This window comes from Aotus nancymaae, unplaced genomic scaffold (assembly GCF_030222135.1).
Source record: "Aotus nancymaae isolate 86718 unplaced genomic scaffold, 86718_ANA_hifiasm-v0.15.2.pri h1tg000138l, whole genome shotgun sequence".
NCBI lineage: Eukaryota > Metazoa > Chordata > Mammalia > Primates > Aotidae > Aotus > Aotus nancymaae.
Genome location: NW_026988553.1, coordinates 1,149,923 through 1,177,087, shown reverse-complemented (window position 1 = coordinate 1,177,087; position 27,165 = coordinate 1,149,923). Strand labels below are relative to the sequence as shown.

The 27,165-nt window shown below is 35.7% G+C and overlaps 1 protein-coding gene across 3 annotated transcripts in view; it reads left to right on the top strand.

Annotated features, from left to right (window-relative positions):
• Positions 1–27,165, top strand: part of GABRA3 (gamma-aminobutyric acid type A receptor subunit alpha3) — a 240,400-nt gene that overhangs the window by 176,811 nt on the left and 36,424 nt on the right. For all 3 annotated transcript variants that reach the window (XM_021674574.2, XM_064371487.1, XM_064371486.1), the window contains exon 6: positions 11,258–11,340. In XM_021674574.2, the coding sequence (XP_021530249.1) occupies positions 11,258–11,340 (83 nt within the window). The remainder of the gene's footprint in view (positions 1–11,257; positions 11,341–27,165) is intronic.

Sequence of the window (27,165 nt, the reverse complement as noted above, 5' to 3'; positions counted from 1 at the left end):
ATTTGTTGCTATAAATTTTCCTCTAGACACTGCTTTAAATGTGTCCCAGAGATTCTGGTACGTTGTGTCATCGTTCTCATTGGTTTCAAAGAGCATCTTTATTTCTGCCTTTATTTCATTGTTTATCCAGCCAACATTCAAGAGCCAGTTCAGTTTCCATGAAGTTGTGTGGTTTTGAATTAGTTTCTTAATCCTGAGTTCTAATTTGATTGCAGTGTGATCTGAGAGACTGTTTATTACGATTTCCCTTCTTTTGCATTTGCTGAGGAGTGATTTACTTCCAATTGTGTGGTCAATGTTAGGGTAGGTGTGATGTGATGCTGAGAAGAAAGTATATTCTGCGGATTTTGGGTGGAGAGTTCTGTAAATGTCTATTAGGTTTGCTTGGTCCAGATCTTAGTTCAAGTCCTGGATATCCTTGTTAATTTTCTGTCTTGTTGTTCTGTCTAATATCAACAGTGGAGTATTGAAATCTCCCACTACTATTGTGTGGGAGTCTATGTCTCTTTATAGGTCATTCAAAACTTGCTTTAGGTATCTGAGTGCTCCTATATTGGGTGCATATATATTTAGGATCGTTAGCTTTTCTTGTTGCATTGATCCTTTTACCATTATGTAATGTCCTTCTTTGTCTCTTTTGATCTTTGTTGCTTTAAAGTCTGTTTTATCAGAGATGAGAATTACAACTCCTGCTTTTTTTTGCTCTCCATTTGCTTGGTAAATCTTCCTCCATCCCTTTATTTTGAGCCTTTGTGTATCCTTGCATGTGAGATGGGTTTCCTGGATACAGCACACTGATGGGTTTTGACTTTTTATCCAATTTGCCAGTCTGTGTCTTTTGATTGGGGCATTTAGTCCATTTATGTTTAGGGTTAATATTGTTATGTGTGAATTTGATCCTGCCATTTTGATGCTATCCGGCTGTTTTGCCCATTGGTTGATGCAGATTCTTCATTGTGTTGATGCTCTTTACCATTTCGTGTGTTTTTGGAGTGGCTGGTACTGGTTGTTCTTTTCTATGTGTTGTGCCTCTTTCAGGAGCTCTTGTAAAGCAGGTCTGGTGGTGATGAAATCTCTGAGTACTTGCTTGTTCACAAAGGATTTTATTTTTCCTTCACTTATGAAGCTTAGTTTGGCAAGATATGCAATTCTGGGTTGAAAGTTCTTTTCTTTAAGGATGTTGAATATCGGCCCCCACTCTCTTCTGACTTGTAGGGTTTCTGCTGAGAGATCTGCTGTGAGTCTGATGGGCTTCCCTTTGTGGGTAACCCGACCTTTCTCTCTGGCTGCCCTTAGCATTTTCTCCCTCATTTCAACCCTGGTGAATATGACGATTATGTGCCTTGGGGTTGCTCTTCTTGAATATCTTTGTGGTGTTCTCTGTATTTCCTGGACTTGAATGTTGGCCTGCCTTGCTAGGTTGGGGAAGTTCTCCTGAATAATATCCTGAAGAGTGTTTTCCAGCTTGGATTCATTCTCTCTCTCACATTCAGGTACACCAGTCAAACATAGATTAGGTCTTTTCACATAATGCCATATTTCTTGGAGGCTTTGTTCATTTCTTTTTACTCTGTTTTCTCTATTCTTGCCTTCTCATTTTATTTCATTGAGTTGATCTTCAATCTCTGATAACCTTTCTTCTGCTTGTTCGGTTCAGCTATTGAAACTTATGTATGCTTTGTGAAATTCTTGTGTTATGTTTTTCAGCTCCATCAATTCATTTATATTCTTCTCTAAGCTGTTTTTTTTCTCATCAGCATTTTGTCAAACCTTTTTTCAATGTTCTTAGTTTCTTTGCATTGGGTTAGAACATGTTCTTTTAGCTCAGAGAAGTTTGTTATTGCCCACTTTCTGAAGCCTGTTTCTGTCAATTCATCAGACTTATTCTCCATCCAGCTTTGTTCCCTTGCTTGTGAGGAGTTGTGATCCCTTGGAGGAGGAGAGGTGTTCTGGTTTTGGGTGTTTTCATTCTTTTTGCACTGGTTTCTTCCCATCTTTGTGGATTTATCTACCTGTGGCCTTTGTAGTTGGTGGCTTTTGGATGGGGTCTCTAAGTGGACATCCTTTTTGTTGATGATAAAGTTATTTGTTTCTGTTTTTTCATTTTCCTTCTAACAGTCTGGCCCCTCTGTGGTAGGACTGCTGGAGGTCCCCTCCAGACCCTGCTTGCCTGGGGATCACCTGCAGTGGCTGCAGAACAGTAAGGGTTTCTGCCAGTTTCTTCTTCTCTTGTCTTTGTCCCAGAAGGATACCTGCCAGATGTCAGCCTGAGCTCTCCTTTATGAGGTGTCTCTTTGGACAAACGAGCATAGGGGAGCTGCTTGAGGAGACAGTCTGTCCCTTATAGGTGCTCAAGTGCTGAGCTGTGAGCTCTGTTTTTCCGTTCAGAGCTGCTGGGCAGGTGGATTTAAGTCTGCTGCAGCGGAACTCATAACCACCTTTTTTTCCCAGGTGCTCTGTCCTGGGAAGGTGGAGTTTTATTTATAAGTTCCTGATGTTCTGCTCCCTTTTTTCAGAGATGCCCTGCCCAGCGAGGAGGTAGCCTAGTCATAGTCAGCTAGCAGAGGTGTTGCTGAGCTGCCATGGGCTCTGCCCAGCTGCTGTGTGAACTTCCTTGTGGTTTTGTTTATAGAGGTATAGTTAGAACTGCCTCAGTAATGGCAGACTGCCTCAGTAGTGGTGGACTACCTCGGTAAGGGTAGTCCTTCCCCCACAGAGCTGTACTGTCCAGGATCGAGCTGTGCTTGCTGTGAAGCTCTCAATGCAGAGCATTTCAGATTGCTGGTCTTTGTTGGGGTGGGACTCGCCGAGCCAGATCACCTGGCTCCCTGTTTCAGCCCCCTTTTTTTTTCAGTTAAATGGGCAACTCTGTCTCTCAGGTGTTTCAAGCACCAGTTGAATCTTTATGAAGTCCAATTTATCATATATTTTATTGTATGGATCATGATTTTTGTGTCATACCTAAGAAATCTTTGTGTCACTCAAGGTAACAAAGATTTTCTTCTATGTTCTCCTTTAGAAATTTTAGCTTTTAAATTTTGATTTACAATCCATTGTTAGTTGATTTTTATTTATTGGGTGAGGTAATAGTCTAAGTTCGTATCTTGCACTTGGATATTAAATTCTCCAACAACTATTTATTGAAAAGCTATTTTTTTTCCTACAGTGAATTGCTTGGCACCTTGGTCAAAAATCAATTGACTATAAATATCAAAGTTTATTTCTGGATTTTCTATTTTTTTCCATTAGTCCATATACAATCTTTAGGTAAAAATTGCGCCATATTGATTACTGTAGCTTTAAATTGGAAAGTGTAAGTACTCACGATTTTTTTGAAAGATGCTTTGGGTATTCTAGATCCTTTGTATTCGCATATAAATTTTAGAATCAACTTCTCATTTTCACAAAAAGAAAAACTTCTGGGATTTTCAAAGGAAGTGTGTTGCATATATAGAACAATTATGGAGATGATTGCCACCTTAATGATATTAGGTCTTCTAAATCTGTGAACACGGAATGTCTGAACATGTCACCTTCAACTAAAGACAGTTTTGATTTTTGCTTTCCAATCTTTCTCTTATATTCTTTTGCTTGCCTAATTATTTAGACAGCTTTATTGAAATATGATTCACATGTCATACAATTCATCCTTTTGAAGTGTACAATTAAATGATTTTTAATATACTCACAGTTGTGCAACCATTACCAAGATCTAATTTCAGAATGTTTTAGTCACCTCAAAAAAGAAACTACATACCATTAGCAGTCATTCCCCATTTCTTTTTTTTATCCGACTGGGTAAATTCTTCAATAAAGAGAATAAAGAAGAAAATATATCCTTGCTTGATCTTAGGGGAAGTATCTTAGTTTTTCACTATTAACTATGATACTAGATGAGGATTTTAGTAAGTGCCCTTTATCAATTGAGGAAGTTGCCTTCTAGTCCTAGATTTTTGAGAGTTTTTAATCACAAAGCAGTTTTAGATTTCATCTTCCTGGTTTCATTTTTGACTTCCTTCACCTTTTTAACTATAAAGTTGCCATGATTTTAAAATGTTAGTTAGACCAAGTTACCCTTCTGCTTAAAATCCACAGTGTCTCTGCATTTCACTCATAGTGGAAGCAAAAATATCCAGGAACCCTTACACTATATAGTTCATGCCCCATAGTTTCCTCTTCAAACTCATCTTCTATTACTCTTCCCCTTGATCTCTACAATGTAGCCACAGTAGCCTAGTTGCTATTTCTTGAACACACTGGACACACTTCTACCTCAGGGCTTTTGCACTGCTACCCCTTCTAATTTGAATGCTCTTTCCCCAGGTTTCTACAAGGCTCATTCTCTCATCTGCTTCAGATCATTGCTCAAATGTCAGCTGTTCAGTGAGGCACTTGCTAAACGCCCTATTAAAAATTGCAACCCCTTCCCAATACTGTTTTTCTTTTTATTCCTGGGATATATCACACTTCAATAAACTATATAATTTGCTTACTTATCTTGTTTACTTTTTGTCTTCCTGTACTGAGATGTAAACTCTAAGTGGACAACAATCTTTGTATTTTCATTTATGTAAAATAGTATCCCCTTATCTGTGGTTTCATTTCTCATGGTTTCAGTTACTCATTATAATCCAAGGTCTGAAAATATTAAATAAAAAATTCTAGTATTAAACAATTCATAAGTTTTAAGTTGCATACCATTCTGAGTAGTATGATGAAATCTTGGCTATCCTGCTCTGTCCCACCAGAGATGTGAATCCTCCCTTTGTTCAGTAGATGCTACCTGCTCATTAGTCACTTAGTAGCTATCTCAGCTGTCAAATCAACTGTTTCATTGTCATACTGCTTGTGTTCAAGGAACACTTACTTTACTTATTTTTTTATTGCATTTTAGGTTTTGGGGTACATGTGAAGAACATGCAAGATTGTTGCATAGGTACACAAGTGGCAGTGTGATTTGCTGCCTTCCTCCCCTTCACCTATATCTGGCATTTCTCCCCATGCTATCTCTCCCCAACCCCCCACCCCCCACTGGCCCTCCCCTATTTCCCCCCAACAGACCCCAGTGTGTGATGCTCCCCTCCCTGTGTCCATGTGTTCTCATTGTTCAACACCCACCTGTGAGTGAGAACATGTGGTGTTTGGTTTTGTGTTCTTGTGTCAGTTTGCTGAGAATGATGGTTTCCAGGTTCATCCATGTCCCTACAAAGGACACGAACTCATCGTTTTTGATGGCTGCACAATATTCCATGGTGTATATGTGCCACATTTTCCCTGTCCAGTCTATCACTGATGGGCATTTGGGTCCTTATTTTACTTATTAATGACTCCAAAGTGCAAGAGTATGGTGCTTAACTTATGAATTAAACTTTATCATATGTGTGTATGTATAAGAAAAAATATAGTACATAGAGAGTTCAATGCTGTCTGTGGTTTCAGGCATCCACTGGGGATCTTTTGTTGACTACACCAGTGAATAGGAAACTTTTAGTTAACTCCCAGACTATGTTGACTGATTTGGGGAAATTCTGTTCCTTCTGTTTTCTCAGACATAAATATATAAGGGGATAAAACTAGATGCTTTCTATAAAGCTCTCATAGCTCTGAAATTCTAGGAAATAAACTATATACACATTGAAGGGAATAAATTGAGATATTACACTATTAATTAATCACGTTAAGATACAATTTTGCCTAGAACTCTAGCAATACTTAAGCCTTATCTTGTCCAAGCTACACCTCCTCTCTGCAGAGTCCAAGAGAAATATGTACCTATAGGAAAGAAAAGTCATTCAGTAAATCATTCATTGAGTTGGTATTCATTGAGTACATATAATGTGCTACAAACTTTGCTAGGATCTTGGTACACATCAAAGAAAGATTAGAAATCCATAACCTTATAGAAAGGAAAGAGGAAAACCAGATGACAAACAGAAAATGTTAAGTTTGATGGTGCATTATATTTAAGAACTATGAAAAAAAGAAACCACAGTGAGGTTTACTACCTATAGGACAGGTAGTAAACTGAGTGGAGATAAAAATAAGCCCCATTTAGAAGATGCTAATTAAGCAAAAAACCTGAAAGAAATGCAGAAATTAGTTATCCAGGCATCTGAAAGAATAACATCCTAGGCAGAGAGCATAGTGATTGGAAAGGTCATCACGTAAGAGAGAGAGGTGTGTTGACAGAGCTGAAGCAGAGTGAGCAGGGGAGGGCAGAAGACAGGATTATATTAAACCCTGTAAGCCTTGATAAGGACTTTGCTTTTCACTCTGTAATAGATCAGCAAACACTGGAAGGCTGTTATACAGAATATACTGTAAGAGGGAAGGGGAAGAGCAGAGACACAACCTAGGAGGCTAATGCAACAATATAACTTTAACTAATTAAGATGGGATAAAAACCAATGTATTTGCTACAAAGTGGGGAGGGCAAGAGAGTTAGCATTGGCAGAGCACGGTAAAATGAGGGTAATAACTGAAGTATGTATGTGGGGGAGAAGGGTGCTGATGCAGGGCTGAGAAGGTCATCAGATTCTTATTTATATCCTCCTCTCTCAAAGAAGGGGCTCCCTGGATTGCCTCTTACTTTGTATCTGGTCTTTGCATAAAAAGCAAAGCAAGTCAACCCCTGGATTGTGACTATAGTTCTATGATGTGAATGCCACGTTTCCAGGGGACTCTGACCTTTTTTGGAAAGCCCATTGAAAACTGCTAGCAAAAATAAAACCAGACTTAGTAGAGCTTCACAAATGAATCCATGAAGAGAGAGAAAGGTTGGAAAAGGAGAGAGGATATGAAATTTTTACAGGGTTTGTTTATTTTGCTGATCTGAAGTCAGAGGCAACCATGGCACTTAAAGTCTCTGATTCTGCCCCAGCTTTCTCTTTGAAATTATTTTCTACATATAGTAAAGATAATAATGATGACAGTGATAATCCTCTGGAGTATATAAAGTCTTCGATTTCTTTTTTTTTCTAATTTGTGCCTCCCAGCACCCTATAAATCCCTGATGTTGTTAAATGAATAAATGTTGAATAGATGGATGGGTTATATAGGAGAAGGGGATGTTGTCTCTACTATTCCTTTTTATAGCTGAGAAAAACTAAAGTTGAGAAAAGTCCAATCCTTAAACACAAAGTTTGACTTATTTTTTCTTACAAATATTGTTAGTGTCTGTTTCCATCTCCACTGCTAATCTCTTGGTTCATATTCCTGTCTTCTCTTAACTCCACTTCAGTAATAACCACCTCACTGATCTGTCAACTCTGTAGGATTCAGTCTCCATTCCATAATTCCATAAATTAAATGGCAATTTGCTAGCCATGCCCACTCAGTTATTTTGCAAGATAAATGGTAGTAACAAGAAAACAGTCCCAGTCCCTGGAATGATCTTCTTGAAAGAGCAGTATGAGTTTGTCAGTTGTTAGTCCAATACGTAGAAAGTTGATCTTGCTTAGTGTGATGCCTATAGCTCTGCAGATCTGGCTCCAGCCTCATCTCCCACCACTTCCCAGGTATCCTCAATTCCAGCCCTTATGCCTTTATTTCTAGCCCTTCTGGATCACAAACTATTACCCGAATAGGCCAGACTTGTTTGTGCCTTTGCGCTTTAGCATATATAATATTCTTTAGAATGCCTTTCTTTGCCTCACCGTACTTATCCTCTTAGCTTCATCTTAGGTAATCTTGGTTCTATAAGGCCTTCTAGGATGACCTCAGGAATAATAATTCCTTCATTTTCTGTGTACCCACAGCACCTATCATAGAACTTGATAGATTGTGTTGGGACTATTTGTGTATATACATGCTATTTGTCTTAGACAGTAAGCTCATCAAAGACTGGGTCCACAGATCTAGCGCAAAATACTTAAGTACTCTGTAAATATTTGTTAGATGAATGTATAAACACAACATCTTTGCAGTGATATTAGGCAGAAGAATGGGCCTGGAACAGAGTAAGTATAAATATTTTAATTTAGTAAAAGAATGTGTGTTTTAACATCTATGACTGAAGATAGTTACACTTTTTCCTCAACTTTAGGTTTAGAACTTTGTATATAGATCAGGACTCTTTTGGGGTCAGTCCCTGTCTTGTAGCAGAAACTCATAATTCTGGATGTCAAAACTTTCTGTCAATAACTTGACCAGCCTCCAAGGGTAGGGAAGAAAATTATTTTACAGATATTAGAAATGAGCTACTTGAAAGCAAAACTTTGATATTGCCAGCCATTGGATGAATAATGAAACTGAGATTAACAAATACAGCTCTGAAAGGAATTAGCAGGAAAATCAAGCTCAGTTTAATTTCAGTCAGCCAGCTTCTAGGTAGTCTGTCCAGCACCTCCAATCATGGCTGATTTCTAAAACCAATGGATATGTTACCACCACACAAATGATCAGAGCTGCAATAATATATATTGCTTAAAGCAAGCTAAATAAATGAAATGTGCCCAGGCATGTATTAGCAAGAACACCAGCCTGGAAGGCAAAAAGCAAGTATGTGTTTCTTCAGCAAATACTTAACACATTTCTTATTTTCACTATCCCCCATCTAAATAGTAAGAGGTTGCGACTAGATGGCATGTGTTCTTGCCGCTCTAACTCATCCCTTGGATATTTATAAAATTTCCAATGTGTCTTGGACAAAAACTGAATTCCAAAGCTAGCCTGCAATACCCCACCAATCTGACTTTTATTCTTAAGGCATAAAAGCGGTTTTATGATTCAAAGAACTGGACACAAGAGAAATGTATTTCAGTGAAAAATATGCTCCTTGTGTTGGATACTGAAAAGATTCCATGAGAGTTTAATAAAGAAAATTGTGTTCCTTCTCTACACTTATATTATTATCTCCACTGCCTCTTATGAATAATGCTAAGGGGAAATTACTTTATGTCTAGCCAGAAGTTCTGGGGACGTGGAGAATAAGACCATAACAAATAGACTATCAAAGCAGATGCAAAGGTAGTGATTTCTGATTAGGGGCAAAACTGATTTATAATAACTTTTCTATCTTCCTTCCCATCCACTTCTTGCTCATCCCACCTAAGCACAAAGGAGGGAGAAAAAGCAGATATTTATGTGGGCAAGACACTTCATAAACCAAATTATGTTGTGCTCTTTTTATTGGTTCTTGAACATGTCAATGCTGTCTGACTTTCTTGCCCTCCTTATCTACCTTCTCATAGCTAGGATTTTCAATATCCCCTCAAACTTTTTCCGCAACAGAAAGCACTCTGACTGTGTTCAGGCTAACGTACTCAACTCCTGCCCCATGTCAATAGTTAACTGTATATGTGAAGGTTATATTTCTCTTCCTATAACAGTGATCATTATGAGGGGAACGATTATGGCTTGTGCCTCTGGTTCTTCCTTATTTTCTTAGTATCTTCTCATGACTACCTTATACATAGAACATACTTGCTCAAAGGTAACCAGATACATATGACTTAAAGATTACTGAGGACCTGAGGAGACAGTTACCCTCAGATGAACGGAAAATTGTTGATGTAGAAAGAATACCAGATTTGCACTCTAGCTCTCCAGGTTGTGTGACTGGAGAAAGTCACTTTAACTCCATGAATTATTATTTAGGAAATAGAGATGATAATAATGCCTGCGATATGTCCCTCACAGGGTCTCTATGGGGAGCAATGAGATAAATAAAATCCTTAGTTCCAGAAATTGAGGGTCCCTACATCACAAATGTTAGAGGCAGACCTGAGTGGAATTATTGATGTGAATGTTCTTTAGAAGTTGTTAACATGCTGTGAGCATCTCATAGGTTATTAGCAATGTTCATCATCATGATACAATTATACATTGAGCATCCTATGCCTTCCTAGACACATGGATGTCTGTAATTTGGTAAGAAATATCTCCTGGTATCTTACTCTCATTAACCAAAGAGAAACTGTGTTAAGCAGCAATAGCCTGGGGATATCTTCTTCTTAAGATCTTGCTTCCTAACACTGTTACAGTAGCGCTGTTATGTAAAGAGGGAGAAATGGAGACCCTACACATGGGATCACTTGCAGGCACTTCTTTATTTGTTGCCTCAACAAAACACTTCCCCATAGGCTTCCTTGGTAATTGTATAGATGTGAGGCATATTCTTTTCAGTCTCATATATTGATATTTTATTAGGCAAGATTTCTGGTCCTAAGGAGTACTTGGGTCCTGAAAAGTTCTGAGCAGGAGTACCTATCTAAGGGAAGAAACCACTGGGGAAATGAGTGACATTATAATTGATAATCAGTTTCTCAACTTATTAGGACTCCAAAAGGATGGCAGGAGTTGAGTCCAATATATCCAAGAAATATAAAGGCTAGTTAGCTCATCAGGGCTAGCTTCCAACCAACTCTTAATTTTTGCAGTGTGAGCCCCATATCTACATAGGAGGCTACTATCTAGCTCAAGGAAAATTAAGCCTTGAAAAAAAATAAAAGAAATCAATAGGGGAAACCCTGAAATAGACTATTCAGAGAGACTAATGCAGGGGAATATGTAAATATATCATCTCCCATTCAGATTTCCACTGAGCAATCCATCCAGCATCTTTTCCTGATGTCTCTGTTGCCAGAATATAAGCTCTTTAGACTTGACCTCTGAGGTTTCTAATGTCCCCTATCACCCTTTTTTTTTTCTGGAGTGGTCGGTTTCCCTGTGTGTGTGTGTGTGTGTGTGTGTGTGTGTGTGTGTATGTGTGTGTGTTCTTCAAGAGCCATGTCTTTCAACAAAGCTATAGCAGTTCCTGTGAGCAGCAGAATTATCTTTTGTGTCTGTCTGTTAATGATCAGGGTAAAGATACTCTATCTACATATCTCTTCTCTTCATTGCAATCTTTAAATTGGTTAACTCACAGAATAGCCTGCTGAGAAGAAATATTTCAGAAATAATTAAACTGCAATCAGGAATGAATGAGTCAGAACTTGGTGTTTCCAGGCTTCTTAGGGGGTGGCTAAGAAAGTACAGTTAGGGCAGAAAAGTTATATTTGTTTTTCAAAGGGATTCACATTTTCAATGGGATTCAGATTAGAACCAAAAATATGAATACTTATTGCCTCTTTGAGAGGCTATCTAGCTCATTTTATCCATCCTTTGTGTTCATAAAGACTTGAATCTCAGTTAACGTAAACAAACAAAACTTTTGTTATCCTTAGGAACAGTTCATTGCTGCTGAGTGGGAATACAGCCCTGTATTTAATAACACTTATTTTAGCTGAATTTCATTTTCTGTTTGCCCTTCTTTTAGGTTAACAATTCATGCGGAGTGTCCCATGCATTTGGAAGATTTTCCCATGGATGTGCATGCCTGCCCACTGAAGTTTGGAAGCTGTATGTATTTCTCTTTCTCTGTCTCTGTCTCTCTCTCTCTCTCTCTCTCTCTTTCTCTTTTGCCAGATCTTCCAAAAGAAACTTAACATATTCTATTCTGTTCACTAGGAGTTTCCAAAGCTGAGGCCTTTAATCCAGGCTGGCATGGGAGTGGGTCAGAGAGTGGGGTTGAGTAGTACTAACTAATCAGGAGGAGGAGACTTAGCCTTTAACAGAGTTTTCTTTCTAAGAAGCAAACTTCATTTTGCCATTTCAGACTAATTTCTATGTCATTAGATTGAAACATTAATGTCTGTTTCCTAAATTGTCCAAAGGACAGAGCAAGACAGAATTGATATATAATACAGTGACAGGTACCTAAGGACAAGCTCTGTCAAACAGAATGTGTTTATATTTTTTGAAATATGTATTCTACCTGCATCTTCATATACTTCTGTCCAGTTGTCCAATTCTCAACAGTATATGATATGCAGGAACGGATTCTGAAGATTTGCTCACTTTTGAAAGTATTATATTTTCCAGTAGCTGTAAATTTTACAGAGAAAGTAGTAAATATATAGTCCATTTGCAAATAAATCAGAAAAATCAAAATTGAATACAATTTGAGTGAGTCTTTCAACCTAAGAATTTCAGAGTGAATTTCATATGCAGTGTCATCAGAGTAATATATCAAGATCTGTGCTGATGACATCAAAATTAAACTGTGTTTTGAAATAGAAAGTGCATTTGAAAAGACCCAAATAATTAAATGCAACATGTTTTTTCAATCATTAGTTTTTCAAATCTTTACAGACTGTCTTCTGTGTGTCAGGTTCTGTTCTAGGAGCTTGGAATGAATCCATGAATAAAACAAAAACCTTACCCTTGTGGAGCTTATATTATAGAGAGAAGAGTGATAGTGAAAGATAAAATAATGGATTAATGGGTACAGTACAGGGCATGTTGTAATATGAGAAGAAACATGGGAAAACATAAAAGTGCTACAGAATTAGGGGAATCATCCATGCCTAGGTGGAGGATTTGTGTTCCCACTGAAATTGAAAATAGGGTGATTAGCATCACCCTAATTTTTGTTTTAAATGGAAATGGGATTTATTGTGTGAGTGGTGTTTATTAACATTTATTAAGTGTACTCTTGCTAAACATTCTCAGATGAATTAAGCAATATTCAGCCCTCCCAGCTGAATAATATCTGAAGCACAGATATTATTTTACAGATAAGGCAGTGGAAGCTCAGGAGGTTTTATCACTTGTCCAAGCCTGCATAGCTGTGAAGGGGCAAAGCTGAGTATAAGGTCAATTTGGGGCCCTGTTAATCCGGCCATAGCTATCCAGCCTAGGAATCACCCTAATTTTTAAAAAGTAACATTCAAGCAGAAATATTAAGAAAGTAGAGAGTTTATTGATGTGTATATATATATCTATATATATCTATATAAATAGTGCCCTGAGTAGAAGGAACAATCAGGAAAAATACCTTATGTCAGAAAAGTAGGTGACTTGTTCAGCCACTGTGGCTGGCTAGAGTGAGAAAGGGATGAGCAAGAGAAGAGGATGAGACCAAAGTGGGGGCCAGATAATCTAAAGTCTTATAGGCCACTAAAGGGCTTTGAATTATATTCTAAGGAAAAACAAAGAACAATTAGAATACTTTAAATAAAATAGCAGCATTATTTGACCTATGTTTTAAAATAATTACTAGGAATTTTTTAAGAGATATAAGTAGAAGAAGGATCAAACCGCAGAGCCCAGGTAGGCAGTTACTGCAATATTTCTGGTTAGGACAGAGTTATTGATTGGTGAACAGTGTTCTCCTCATTAACAGCTAGAAAACCTAGAACTGCAGAAGCAATAAAGCGCAGTAAAAATTGTAGAATCTAAAATTCTGGAGAACAGGCAGAACCTCTCATAGATGAACTTGTGACCTACAACTTTTCATCTCTGGGGGCATTTGCCAATTCTGGCCTTGGATTGCAGCTTGAATTCACGTTTGGCCCTGGGCATAGGGTTCATACTGGTGAATGAGAAGAAACAGCAATGATTTGATGATCACACAGGGCTAGGATGACATAAAGGAAATATCTAAAACGTCTCAAATTCATGGCTGATCTCCCTCTCAATACAATTGTTGAATTTTGAATTTGCACAGAACATGAGGACAAAAGCTAATATGAAAAACGTTGAAAAGCAGATCTTCCTTTTCTGCAGCCTTCCAATGCTAAAAAAGAAGAAGGCATGCCAGACTACCAGTTTAAGATCCTAGGGACCTAAATCCTAGTAACAAGTGAATAGCAGAGACAGACTAGATTTAGCCAAAACTATAACCCAGCACAAGTCTCTATGAGATTAAGGTGATAATTCTCCCATACTATCTGTATAGCAAAGTAAATAATGAATCCTCTTTGGTGGAAAAGAGACTTCTGTTTGAAAATACTACAGTTTTATACACAATGCATGGAATTCAATGGAAAATCATTAGTCATATGAATAGGCAGGACTGTGAGACCTAAAACCAAGTTTTAAAACCAAAGCCCAAAACCAAAATATATAAAGAGACATGCAGGTGATTTAGATGTCAGAGTTTGTAGACAAAAACTTTAGAAAGCTATGGTGAACATAGTAAAGAAAAAAGAGGAAATTATTACTAAAACAGATCAAATATATATAATTTTAACAGAAAATTAGAATCTATAAAGAAGAATTAATTAGAATTACAGAAAAGTACAATATCTAAAATTCAGAATTCAATGGATCTGACAAGCAGAAGACAGGATCAGATGACTGAAAAATTGGTAAATAGGAAATAGGAAAATAGGAAAAAGCAAACTGAAGCATAGAGAGCTAAATATAGAAACAAGTAAAAAGTATGTTCGTCATAGTAAGGGAATATAAGCTATCCTATTATAAAGACATATGCACACATATGTTCATCATAGCACTACTCACAATAGCAAAGACATGGAATCAACCTAAATGCCCATCAATGATAGACTGGATAAAGAAAATACAGTACATATATAGCACGAAATACTCTGAAGCCATCAAAAAAGAGTATCTTGTCCTTTGCAGAGACACGCATGGAGCTGGGGGCTATTATCCTTAGCAAACTAACACAAGAACAGAAAATCAAATACTGCATATTCTCACAAGTAGGAGCTAAATGATGAGAACACATGGACACACAAAGGGGAACAACACACACTGGGGTTATTGGAGGGTAGGAGGAGAAAGAGGATCAGGAAAAATAACTAATGGGTACTTGTCTTAGTACCTGGGTGATGAAATAATCTGTACAACAAACCCCCATGACACATTAACCTATGTAACAAACAGGCACATCCTGCATATGTACCCTGAACTTAAAATAAAAGTTAAATAAATAAATTGCAATGTGTAATTTGCAGAGGATAAACAGGCAGATAAAGGAGCAAAAGCAATAATTAAGTAAAGGCCAAACACTTTAAAACTGATGAAAATTATTAGCCTGAATATTCAAGAAATCACATAAACATGAAGCAGGATAAACAGAATGAAAAAAATGCTGATTCTAAAGTTTATATGGAAATATTTAAAGTAACCAAGAGTAGTTAAGGTGACTTTAAAGAATAATGAAACTGGGAAATTTACATTAAAATCTAATTTGATATCAGATATCTAGACCTATTTTGAAGTCACAGTAATTTAGAAAAGGTATTATTGTTGCAAAGTAGGCAAATATACTCATGCAACAGAATAGAAGAGAGAGAGAGAGAGATTCATATTGACTCTTATGTCACATAATAAACAAAAATAAATTCCAGATGGTTCGCAGATCTAAAAGTGAAAGAGTGAAAGGTAAAACAATACAGCTTTTATTAATAGAAGGAAGCATAACAGAATATCTCCATAATCTTGGAAAAAGTAGAGATTGCTTAAACAGGACATAGATTAACATCAACCATAAAGGCAAAATAGAATGACTTGAAAGATATTAAAAATTAAGAAATTACCTTTGTTAGAAGACTATTAAGAGAGTGAGTAGAAGCCACAGAAAGGGAGAATGTATTTGCATTGCATATGAATAGTAAAGGACACAAAAGCATAAGACATACAAATCTGTATAAAAAGTCTCTGAATCCTCGAGAGAAAAAAGGCCAAAGTCCTTAATGGGCACTTTTTAAAGCAGTTTCCCAAGCTCCAAACACACACACACCTACATGCACACACACACAGACACAGACACACATGCATGTGCACACACACACACACATACACGCACTGACTGATTGCATTAGTCAGCAGGGAAATGCAAAATAAAATCCAGAGGCTACCAGTACACACCCATTAGAATGACTAACATGAAAGACAGAAAATGCCACTTCTTAGTGAGGATGTTGAGCAAATCTGTACTCTTATGCACTACTGATAAGAATGTAAATTTGTACCAAGCTTTTGGAAAATTTTTAGTGCTATTTAATAGTGCTGTACATGTGCATATCATATAACTTTGCATCTCTAGTCCTAAGTATAGTTCCAAACAAGCACCATTGTTTATGTATACCAAAAGACATATTAAGCATGTCCGTAGCAGAGCTAATTGTAATAACCCCACTGGAAACTATCTTAATGTCCATCAGAATGGATTAAAAAGCTGTAGCATAGTCACAAAACGGAATAGTATACAGCAATGACAATTATATTACACTCAACAACATGGATGAGGTCACAGACAGAATGCTGAGCAAAAGCCAAATACATAAGTGTATATAGAGTGTGATTATATTTATACTATATACACAAACAGGCAAAATTAATATGTACTGTTAAAAGTATTTAATATTGGCTGGGCGCGGTGGCTCATGCCTGTAATCCCAGCACTTTGAGAGGCTGAGGCGGGTGGATCATGAGGTCAGGAAATCAAGACCATCCTGGCCAACATGGTGAAACCTTGTCTCTACTAAAAATACAAAAATTAGCTGGACATAGTGGCATGTGCCTGATATCCCAGCTACTCAGGAGGCTGAGGCAGGACAATCGCTTGAACCAGAGAATTAGACGTTGCAGTGAGACAAGATTGTGCCACTGCACTCCAGCCTGGTGACACAGCAAGACTCCATCTCATAAAAAAAAAAAAGCCTTTAATATTTTATCCATCAACAAAAAGTTGGAATTCCTAGGTATTTTATAAGTTAAATGTTATTCATAGCACACTTTCAAACTTCTTAATGTTTTTTATTCTAAATCATGGATATCCAACTTTTAATAAATAAAAATATTAATAGTAAGTTTAAAGTATTCACAAAGACTGGTAGTAAATGGAAAATTACTCAGATACTGGAAAATGCTGAGAAACTGATAGTATTTGAATAACAACATTTGAATATCTTAATAAAGTAAACAGTACTACACTGAATCACTGTTCAAAATTGCCAGTTTAAGGATTTAATTTGCTTCTTAAAATTGTTATTTCTTGGAAGAACATTCTCAGGGTTTGTGTATAGTATACTATGCTAGTATACTATGCATGTAGTATATAGTATTTTATGCATTTAGAATACTGTGTGTGTAGTATACTATAAGATACTATGTGTATAGTATACTTATGCATATAGACTTACTAATATATAGACTTACTAATATTAAATTTTCAAGAATTACTTACCATCAGCAGCATAGAGGGCCATCAACACACTTATAATAAGCAAAATCAAATGATCAGGTTGTAACCACTTTAATCTGTCCTGACACCTGAAAATTTCAAAACTTTAACTCAATGTGGCAGTATTTCCTGCTCTTGGTTTTGAGTTAACATCAATAGATTCCTTCAAACTAGTAAGGTCTCTATGTCTATTGTTACGCTTGAATTCTTATAAGATCATTATAATACTTTTTCTATTTTTGCTCATTTCTCAAGTATTTTTCTCAAGATTTGATATTCAGAAAAATATGTATCTTTCTCAACACAATGTCAAGAAGGAGTTTCCACATAGAAGCACTAGTCAAGATAGTGGTTACCCTTGGTGGGGGTTGTTATTGGAAAGGGAAGCAAATGATGCTTCTGGGTGCTGATTACTGGAGATGTAACTCCAGTGTTCATAAAAGAGATCTGGATTGGAGATTTAATTTAGGTGTCATTCACACAGATGATGTTTAAAGCCATACAGCTAGATGAAATCACTATGGAAATGATGATATACAGAGAAGAGAAGAGAATCAAGGAAGGACTTTTTCTTTAGACATGATAACATTTAGAAGCTAGAGAAAAAGAGAATAATTTAATAAATGTGAAGGAGAAGCCAGGTGACATATGGGAAAATCTAAAAGGAACATGTTGTCTTGGAGGCCAAATAAAGTACATCAAGGAGAGTGATTTAAATTCTAAAGTTCCTAAGTGTGCAGTTAAAATTAATCTTAGAAAACCTGTAGTGATAAAGCAATTCTGGAATGACAGAGTTAAGACTTCTGAAAATCCACTCCTCCATAAAAGCAGTGAGACAATTTTCAAACATTGTCAAAATTAACTTTCTCCAAACTCTGGAAATTAACAAAAGGCTCCTAACACTCTGAAGAGTGTTGTTCAAGAAAAATGATTAGTTCTCAGTAAGAGAGAGTAGGGAATAAGAGGATGGGAATAGGACTCTATTCCTATTAGAGTCCTATTCCCATCCTCTTATTCCCTACTCTCCAAAAGCCATGAAGATTTTGTCATGATGAAAAGGTCAATCCATCAGAAAAAATACAACAATTATAAAGATAGGCACACCTGAACACGGAGCCCCAAAATACATGAAGGAACTCTGATAGAACTGAAGGGAAAAAGAAGACAATTCAACAGTAACAATGAGAGATTTCAATATTCTACTTTCAATACATGGATAGAACAACTAGGCAGATCAACACAGAAAAGAAGATTTGAACAATTCTATAAAGCAACTTGACCTAACCAACATCTGTAGAGCATTCCCCCAAACAACATCAGACTGTACATTATTCTCAAGTGCATATGGAACATTTTCTGAGGTAAACCATATGTTAGGTCATACAATAAGACTCAATAAATTTAAAAGTATTGAAACCATACAAAGTACATTTTCTTACCTCAATTGAACAAAATTAGAAATCAGTAAGAAAAGGAAATTCCCAAAATTTACAAATATGTTGAGATCAAACAACACACTTCACTCCTAAATAGACAATGATCCAAATAAAAATCACAAGGGGAATTAGATAATATTTTGAAACAAATGAAAATTATGACATAACATACCAAAACTTATGGGATGCATCAGTTTAAAGCAGTGCTTAGAGGGAAATTTCTAACTGTAAAGCCTGTATTTAAAAGAGAGATCTAAAATCAATAATCTGAACTTTCACCTTAAGAGACTAGAAAAAAGAAGACCAAACTAAATCCAAAGGAAGCAGAAGAAAAGCATAATAAATCTTATAGTAAAAGTAAATTAAATAATTTTAAAAATTAAAGAAAATTTTAAAAAATCTAAGTTATTTGAAAAGATCAACAAAACTGATAAACCTTTCACCAGACAAATGAAGCAAATAAAAGAACAGAATCACATCACTAAAAGCATGAAAGAAGGCACATCATAATTGCCTTACAGAAATAAGCAGTATTTTACGGGAATACGATGAGTAACTGTACACCAACAGATTAGGTAGCCTAGATGAAATGGAAAAAAAGTCATAGAAATATAAAAACTGATGGAACTAACTGAAGGAGAAATAGAAATGTTTATTGGCCCTATACTAAGTAAATACATTACATTAATAATTTAATAACTTCACATAAAGAAAAGCCCAGGCTTAGATCTAAGGCTTCACCATTGAATTGCAACAAACATTTAAAGACTTGATACCAACCAATACCAGTTTTTCACAAATAATTCTCCCAAAATATAGAAGGGGAAAGAACATTTCTCAATTCATTCTGAGGCCAGTGTTACCCTGATACCAAAACCAAAGATCACTAGAAAATACAACTATAGACAAGTATTTCTTATGACTATAGACACCAAAATCTTCAACAAAACTCTAGCAAACTGATTCAAGCAACTTATAAAATGCATTATGCATCATCTTTAAGTGAGAGTTATGCCAGGAATACAAAGTTGGCTCACCAACCAAAAACTATTCAGCATAATATGACATATTAATAAAATGGACAAAAACCACATGATTGTCTCAATATGTGAAGAAGCATATGTAGTCTGCACTAGAAATCCAAAATTTTGTCTTAATTTGCCAGTTACTAGTGGCTATAACTTGTCCTGTCAGTGTGAATAATTAAAGTTTTGAGAATTGTAATTATATGATTTAGTTATGAACCAATATAGTGCCTATTTCCATTTGGTTTTATATATACGAGCCTTAGGCTGTAGCTTTCAGATTCATCAGAACATCTGAATTTTTAAAAATTATTTTTGTTTTAATTGACAAATAATTGTGTATACTTTTTGGGTACAATTAGATGTTTTAATAAATATATACATTGTGTAATGATCGTATTTAACATTTCCATTATCTCAAACATTTATTATGTGTTTGTGATGAGAACATTCAAAATCCTCACTTCTATCTATTTAGAAATGTATCATACAATATTTTTTTAAATATAATTAACTTTCTGCACAATAGCACACCAGAACTTATTCCTTATATCCAATTGTACCTTTTACCCATTAATCAATCTCCCCCCATTACCCAAGCTCCCTCTAGGCCCTTTCTATTCTCCTTCCCCAGACCCTGGTAACTGCCATTCTACTCTCTACTATGATATCATCTATTTTAAATTATTTATATGAATGATACAATTATGTATATGAATATATACATATTATGTATACACATATATACACATATATGTGTGTATACATATACAATTATGTATATGCATATATAATTATGTATTTGAATATATACAATTATATATGCTATATATGTATATTATATGTATCTATGTGTATATATGTGTATACATACATATATACACATATGTGTATATTCATATATAGGAATTCATATATATACATATACATATATACATATATCTGAATATACACATATATGTGTATATACACATATATATACACACACACAATAGAATGTATACATATAAATGCATTTGTATATGTGTGTATATATATAAAAATGTTTTCTTATTCATTCGTTGATGAGCACTTGGATTGATTCCATATCTTAGCTATTTTGAGCAGTGCTAAAATAATAATTGAAGTGTAGATAGCTCTTGAACATATTCATTTTTATTTATTTTGGATATATACTCCGTAGTAGAATTGCTGGTTAGCACGGTAGTTTGGTTTTTAATTTTTTGAGGAAACTCCATACTGTTTTTCATAGTGGCAGTACTAATTTGCATTCTTACCAATGGTGTATAAGAAAGAGCTCCCCTTTCTTCTCATCTTTTCTAACCCTTGTTCTCGTTTGTCCTTTTGATAATAGTCATTCTAACTGGGGTGAGATGATATCTAATCGTGGTTTTGATTTGCATCTCTGTAATGATTAGTGACACTGAGTATTATTATATACCTGGTGGCCATCTGTATATCTTATTTTGAGAGATGTCTATTCAGATATTTTGCCCATTTCTAAAATCAGATTATTTGGCTTTGTTATACATTGAGTTATTTGAGTTCCTTATGTATTCTGGATATTAACCCCTTATCAGATGTATACTTTGAAAATATTTTCCCATTCTGAATATTTTCTGTTCACTCTGTTGATTATTTCATTTGCTGTACAGAAGGTTTTTAGTTTGATAAAATTCCATATCTCTACTTTTGCTTTTATTGTCTGTGCTTTTGGATTCTTATCTAAAAGATCCTTGCTCAGATGACTAATGGCATGGAGAATTTCCCCTACGTTTTCTTCTAGTAATTTTATAGCTTTGGGTTTTACATTTAAGTCATTAATCCATTTTGATTCTATTTTTTATGGTGAGAGAAAGGGTTTAGTCTCATTCTTGTACAAGTGGACATGCAATTTTCTCAGGACCATGTTGAAGAGACAAGTGGGATTCAACCGAGGAATGCAAAAATGGTTGAAAAATGCAAATAAATAAATGTGATACATGACATCAACAAAATCAAGGACAAAAAATACATGGTCATTCCAATAGATGAAAAAAAAATGTTCAGTAAAGTTCAACATCTCTTCATGATGAAAGCTCTTAGCTAATTAGGTATAGATAAAGAATGTACCTCAACACAATAAAGGCCATATACGACAAACCTACAGTAAACATCATACTGAATGGAAAAAGTTGAAAGCTGTTTTATAAGATCTGAAACTTTGAAACGAGACCAAGATACCCACTCTCCCCGCTTCTCACAACTAGTGGTGAGAAGTCCTAGAAGTGCTAGAAGTCCTAACCAGAGCAATTAGGCAACATAAAGAAATAAAAGGCATCCAAATTGGAAAGGAGGAAGTCAAATTGTCCCTGTTTGCAGATGACACAATCATATATATCCCTAAGGAACTAACCAACAAATTGTTAGAATTAATGAAGAAAATAAGTACAGTGGAAGGATACAAAATGCACATACAAAAGTCAGCACCGTTTCTATATGCCAATAGTGAACTATGTGAAAAAAATCAAGAAAGTGATCCCATTTACAATAGCTACAAAACAATAAAGTAAAATTTCTAGGAACAAATTTAACCAAGGTTGTAAAAGATCTCCACAATGAAAACTATAAACATGGATTAAACAAATTGAAGAAGATACAAATAAATAGACATCTTGTGTTCATAGATTGGAAGAACCGATATTGTTTAAATGTTCATACTACCCAAAGCAATCTACACATTCAATACAATTGCTATCAAAACACCAATGACATACTTCATGAAATAGAGAAAACGTTCTAAAATTTACACAAAACCACAGAAGACCCCAAATAGCCAAAACCATACTGAGCAAAAAGAACAAAGCTGGGGGCATCACACTACCTGACTTTAAAATATATCACAAAGCCATAGTAACCAAAACTGCATGATAGTGGCATAAAAATTGACACATAGAACAATGGAACATAAAAAGACACATGCAATTGTATGTTTATCACAGCACTATTCACAATAGCAAAGTCATGGAATCAACCTAAAGGTCCATCAATAGATGACTGGATAAAGAAAATTGGTATATGTGTGTGTGTGTGTGTGTGTGTGTGTCACACACACACACACATATATACACATTCACCATGGAATACTACTCAGCCATAAAAAGGATGAAATCCTGTGTTTGGTGCACCATAGATGGAACTAGAGGCCACTAACCTAAGTGATATAACTCATAAGCTCAAATACCACATATTCTCACTTACAAGTTGGAGACAAATAATTGATACACATGGATATAGTGAGTGAAATAATACACATTGGAGATTCCAAAAGGTGGGAGGGTATGAGGGGGTGAAGATTGAAAAAATACTTATAGGGTGCAATGTTCACTATGTGGGCAATGGGTACACTAAAAGCCCAGATTTGTCCACTACACAATATATGAATTTAACAAAACTGTACTTTTACTCCCTAAGTCTACAAAAATTAAAAAAAAAAAAAAGAAATAGAAAATACAGAAATAAACCCATATATTTAAAGCTAACTGATTTTTGAAAAAAAGCACCAAAATGCATATCAGGGAAAGGACAGTCTCTTCAACATATGGTGCTGGGAAATCTGTAGAACCCTTGGATTTTTACCACGTCCAAATCAAACATAAGTTCTTTTCACTAAAACTCTCTGTGTTCTCTATCTTGGTTTAGATCGTGTATTCTGGTTACTTACCTCCTCAACTTTATATCATATCCCTCTCCCCATTACATTGGCCTTCTGCCAGTTCCTAGAACTCTTTACCACTTAGCAAACTTAACATTTGTTGGTTTTGGGGTTTGGAAAGTTTGTTGTTTTGTTATTATTTTGGCCTGAAATATTTTCCATCAAGCTCTTGCATGATTGACTTCTTATTTTTTAATCTTTCAGATTAGAAATCACCCTCTCAGAGAGATCTTCTCTTATCACTGTATCTAATGACGCCCCTCCTCACCTTATAACTCTATTTTCTTCATAGCATGTATTACTGTTACTAGATTATTTGTTTATTTACTCGTTGTATTATCTGTATTTTCTCACTTAACTGTAAGCTCAATGAGGTGATGGGGCCTCAAATGTTTTATGACCTCTGTATCTTCACTATCTAATATAATGCCTTAATATTTGTTGAACGGGTAACTGATTGAATCAATCAAGCAAACAGTTTCTGACAATATTTCAAAAGAAATGCTTTCTCATTTGTGCTACCATGGCAAGAATGTTTGTTACTTCCCTTTTTCCTGGGGTCTGTTACATATCAAGGCTCAGATAACAGAAGGAGGCATTTTGCTAAGCAACTAAAGGCAAGGAGATGCTTTTGCCATTATAACTCATATGAATGATATTGAGGGGCCCATTCTGGGAGTGCAAAAGTTCTAATTGTCAGGTAGATATCCTTTCTAAAGGAATCAATCCCTCCACCCTACCCCAGCTCCTCATGAAAACAGAATGATTGGAACAGAGAAGAGGGGGAAAAGTTTTATAGCTGAGGAATTAAAAGAGCCCAATTCCATAAAATAAGGAAAGCAGAAAGAGGTCTAACTGGGAAGAATTCTGTTCCCCAGTAAGTGAATAAATTCCATCATTATCCATGTATTTGCAAAAGCTGCAATCTTAGGATCATTTAGAATCTTTTAAAAATATCCTTTTTTCTTTCTTAACCACCATGAAAAGTCAAAAATTATAATCAGTTCTACTTCTGAAATCTCTTTGTCCCACTCAGTTCAACCCACTGTCCAGTATATTATGCCTGTGGTTCACTGACACCAAAAGGCCATTGTGATGACATTTTAATACGGTGTTGGCTTCAGTTTCACTCTTTTCTACCAGCCATCTGTTTGACAGCCTGGGTGATCCTTCCCAAGCTTATATCTGGTCATATCATCTCTCTCCTTTAGGCATGTCCACAACTCGTTGTGTGTACACACTTGTATATACACACATGTGTATATTCCAACAGAGGTTCCCACTTGCCCATTAGAAGTTTCTTCTGGGGACTATATAATAAAAGAAAGAAATCCAGGACTGCAAAACCCTTATTTCTTAGGGTAGGCAATTTGGATTTTTATTTATTTATTTATTTATTTATTTTTGCAGTCAACGGTCTTGCTCTGTTGCCTGGGCTGGAGTGCAGGGGCTCGATCATATCTCACTGTAGCCTTGAGCTCCTGGACTCAATTGATCCTCTTGCCTCAGCCTCCTGAGCAGCTGGGACTACAGGCATGTGCCACCGTGTCCAACTAATTGTAAAATATTTTGTAGAGATGGGTTCTTTCTATGTTGCCCAGGCTGGTTTCAAACTCTTGGCCCCATGTAATCCTCCTGCTTTGGCCTCCTAAGGTGCTGGGATTATAGCTTAAGCCACTGCACCCAGGCTAATTTGGATATTTTATTCTATTTATTAAGCTTCCCTCTGGCCTGCAAGTTCAGTGATATTATTAAGTCCTCTTTGCCTTGACTAGGTTGTTCTTTTGCTAGGAATATCCTTTCACCTACTAAAGGTGGCCTCATCTTCTGAGTATCATCTACTTTAAGAATCCCTCTGTAACACTCTACTCTGAGCAGGAGTAATAGTGCTCACCTCTGGTTTTACTTAACACTTATGTTTATTTCACTAGTGTGCATACTCCTAAGTTCAAAATTGCACTACAGTCCCATTGTGCTTTCTCTGTCTACACCAGTAAATTATGGGCTTCCTGATGTGATGGTGGTTATTGTGCCTTCATAAACTTTGTTTACCAGTACAGATCAGGCTCCAAGCAGACACTCAATCAAGTAGTTTTCAATTTTTTAAATTTACATCTTCCTCTTTCACTCATCCTCTTTCCTGCTTTGCCATCTATCATATGAGAAGAGGGTATTTTTTTTTCCTCCACAAATCCCTCTGATCCCATATATTATTGCCAAATAAATTAAACCATTGCTTTTTGCATAAACTAAGTTGCTACTCTGGGCAAGTGAATTTTCTGAGACACTGATCATTGCACAGTTTATTGTCATATCTGCATTAGGATCTGCTTGGATTTTCAGGGTGAATATTCAGGGTACTCAACTTAAATTAAGAGATCCAGCAGGAAATTCCTTTCCTTTTTTAGGGGTGGAAAAAAAATCTTCCATTGCCTACTCTTTCCCTGAACAAACCTGTTCTAGTTTTATATTGTCAAAATTTTGGGTAGATTAGATAGAACATGGCACTATCCTTTAAACATAAGGGGTTACAACCATCTGAACAGCAAAGGTAAGAAGACATATACAGATGGTTCGCTGCTTAGGAGTAGGGGTACCCAAAACATATGTACTAAAAATAAAAGAATATGGGGGAAAATGAGAGCACAAGGGTCTTGTGAAATCACATTTCACTTAAAGTACTATGACTGCCTCATACAATATCAGTATAAATTTTAGGTAAGGGTATGAGAAGATTTCTGAGAAGATTTTCCTTTCTTCTTGGTGATAATAGTTTAAAGGTCCACAATTCAGGCCAAGAGCCCTAGATATCCCATAAGTAGCAGATGATGCTTTGTTTTTAAGGTGGAATCATAAGAATCATAACCATCTATAAGAGAAAGTCTCTAGAACAGAGATTGCAAATTGGGAGCTTCAGGTGTGATTTGTTTGATCCACACACTATAACTTTTTATTTACTAAGATTTTAAATTTTGGAGATGTAACATAAAGTTCCAGATTTGTTTATTATTTCACAAAATCAGAAGATTGACAACACTGGCTCAAATTCTACATGACTTCAATCAATCAAGGCTAAATACATATTATCCCTTGTAGATGAGGATATATTTTCCCTTTCCTCATAATCTCTATCACTTTCACCTCGCTTCCTGAAAGAAGGGTCTAATATCAATTGCCAGTAGTCATCTCACTTGTACTTTTGTTTTACTCTCAATAGAATTAAGAGCTCACAGTAGCAATGAGGAAAGTGAAAGAGTTCTTGTATCATATCTTTCAATTTTTAAAAAATTTTAAGACAGGCTGAGATGGCTGTATTTTAAACAAGATGGGAGAGTTTACATTTTCTTATAGAAATAAAGGATTTTTCACATCTTTAAGCACATAAAGTATGCTTTTGTTGAAAACATAAAACTTCATATATCAAAATTTTGCAATTCATTACAAAAAACTGATTTATGTATGGAAAAAATGTACAATGAAAATATTAATTAAAAAACATTGAAAGTTAGGTTTTGGGTTTGAATGCATACACTAAATGTTATTGCTAGAAAATGCACTCATGCATTCAGCAACAAACCTTTATAGGCATCAAAATATTTCATAGATACCAAACTTATAAAAATGTGTATTAATTGCATCAAAAATTATGTGTCCAACTAGAAGTGTTATTGTTGTTGTGTTGAAGAAGTGATGGAGACTACATACAAAGCAAATTATGTGGAAAAGTTAAATTTCCTGTGATATTTTCTTTTGCAGCTTATGAGAACACAAATATAAAAAATACCATAGAGCTATGAATATTTGTTTATGATGTCAATGAGAATTTTGATGTGATTGGAGAAATTTTCAGTGTGTTGCTCATTACGAACAAAGCAGGAAATGACTTATTTAGGTATATTGAAAAAGTTTTAAAAAGTGTAATGTAAGCAGATCACAATTAGTACCCATGAATAGCTGTTAATGTCAGACTTGTGAAATGTATATCCCATATTGTTGCAAAGTTTTTCAGGGACCTAGCATTTATATGTGTTT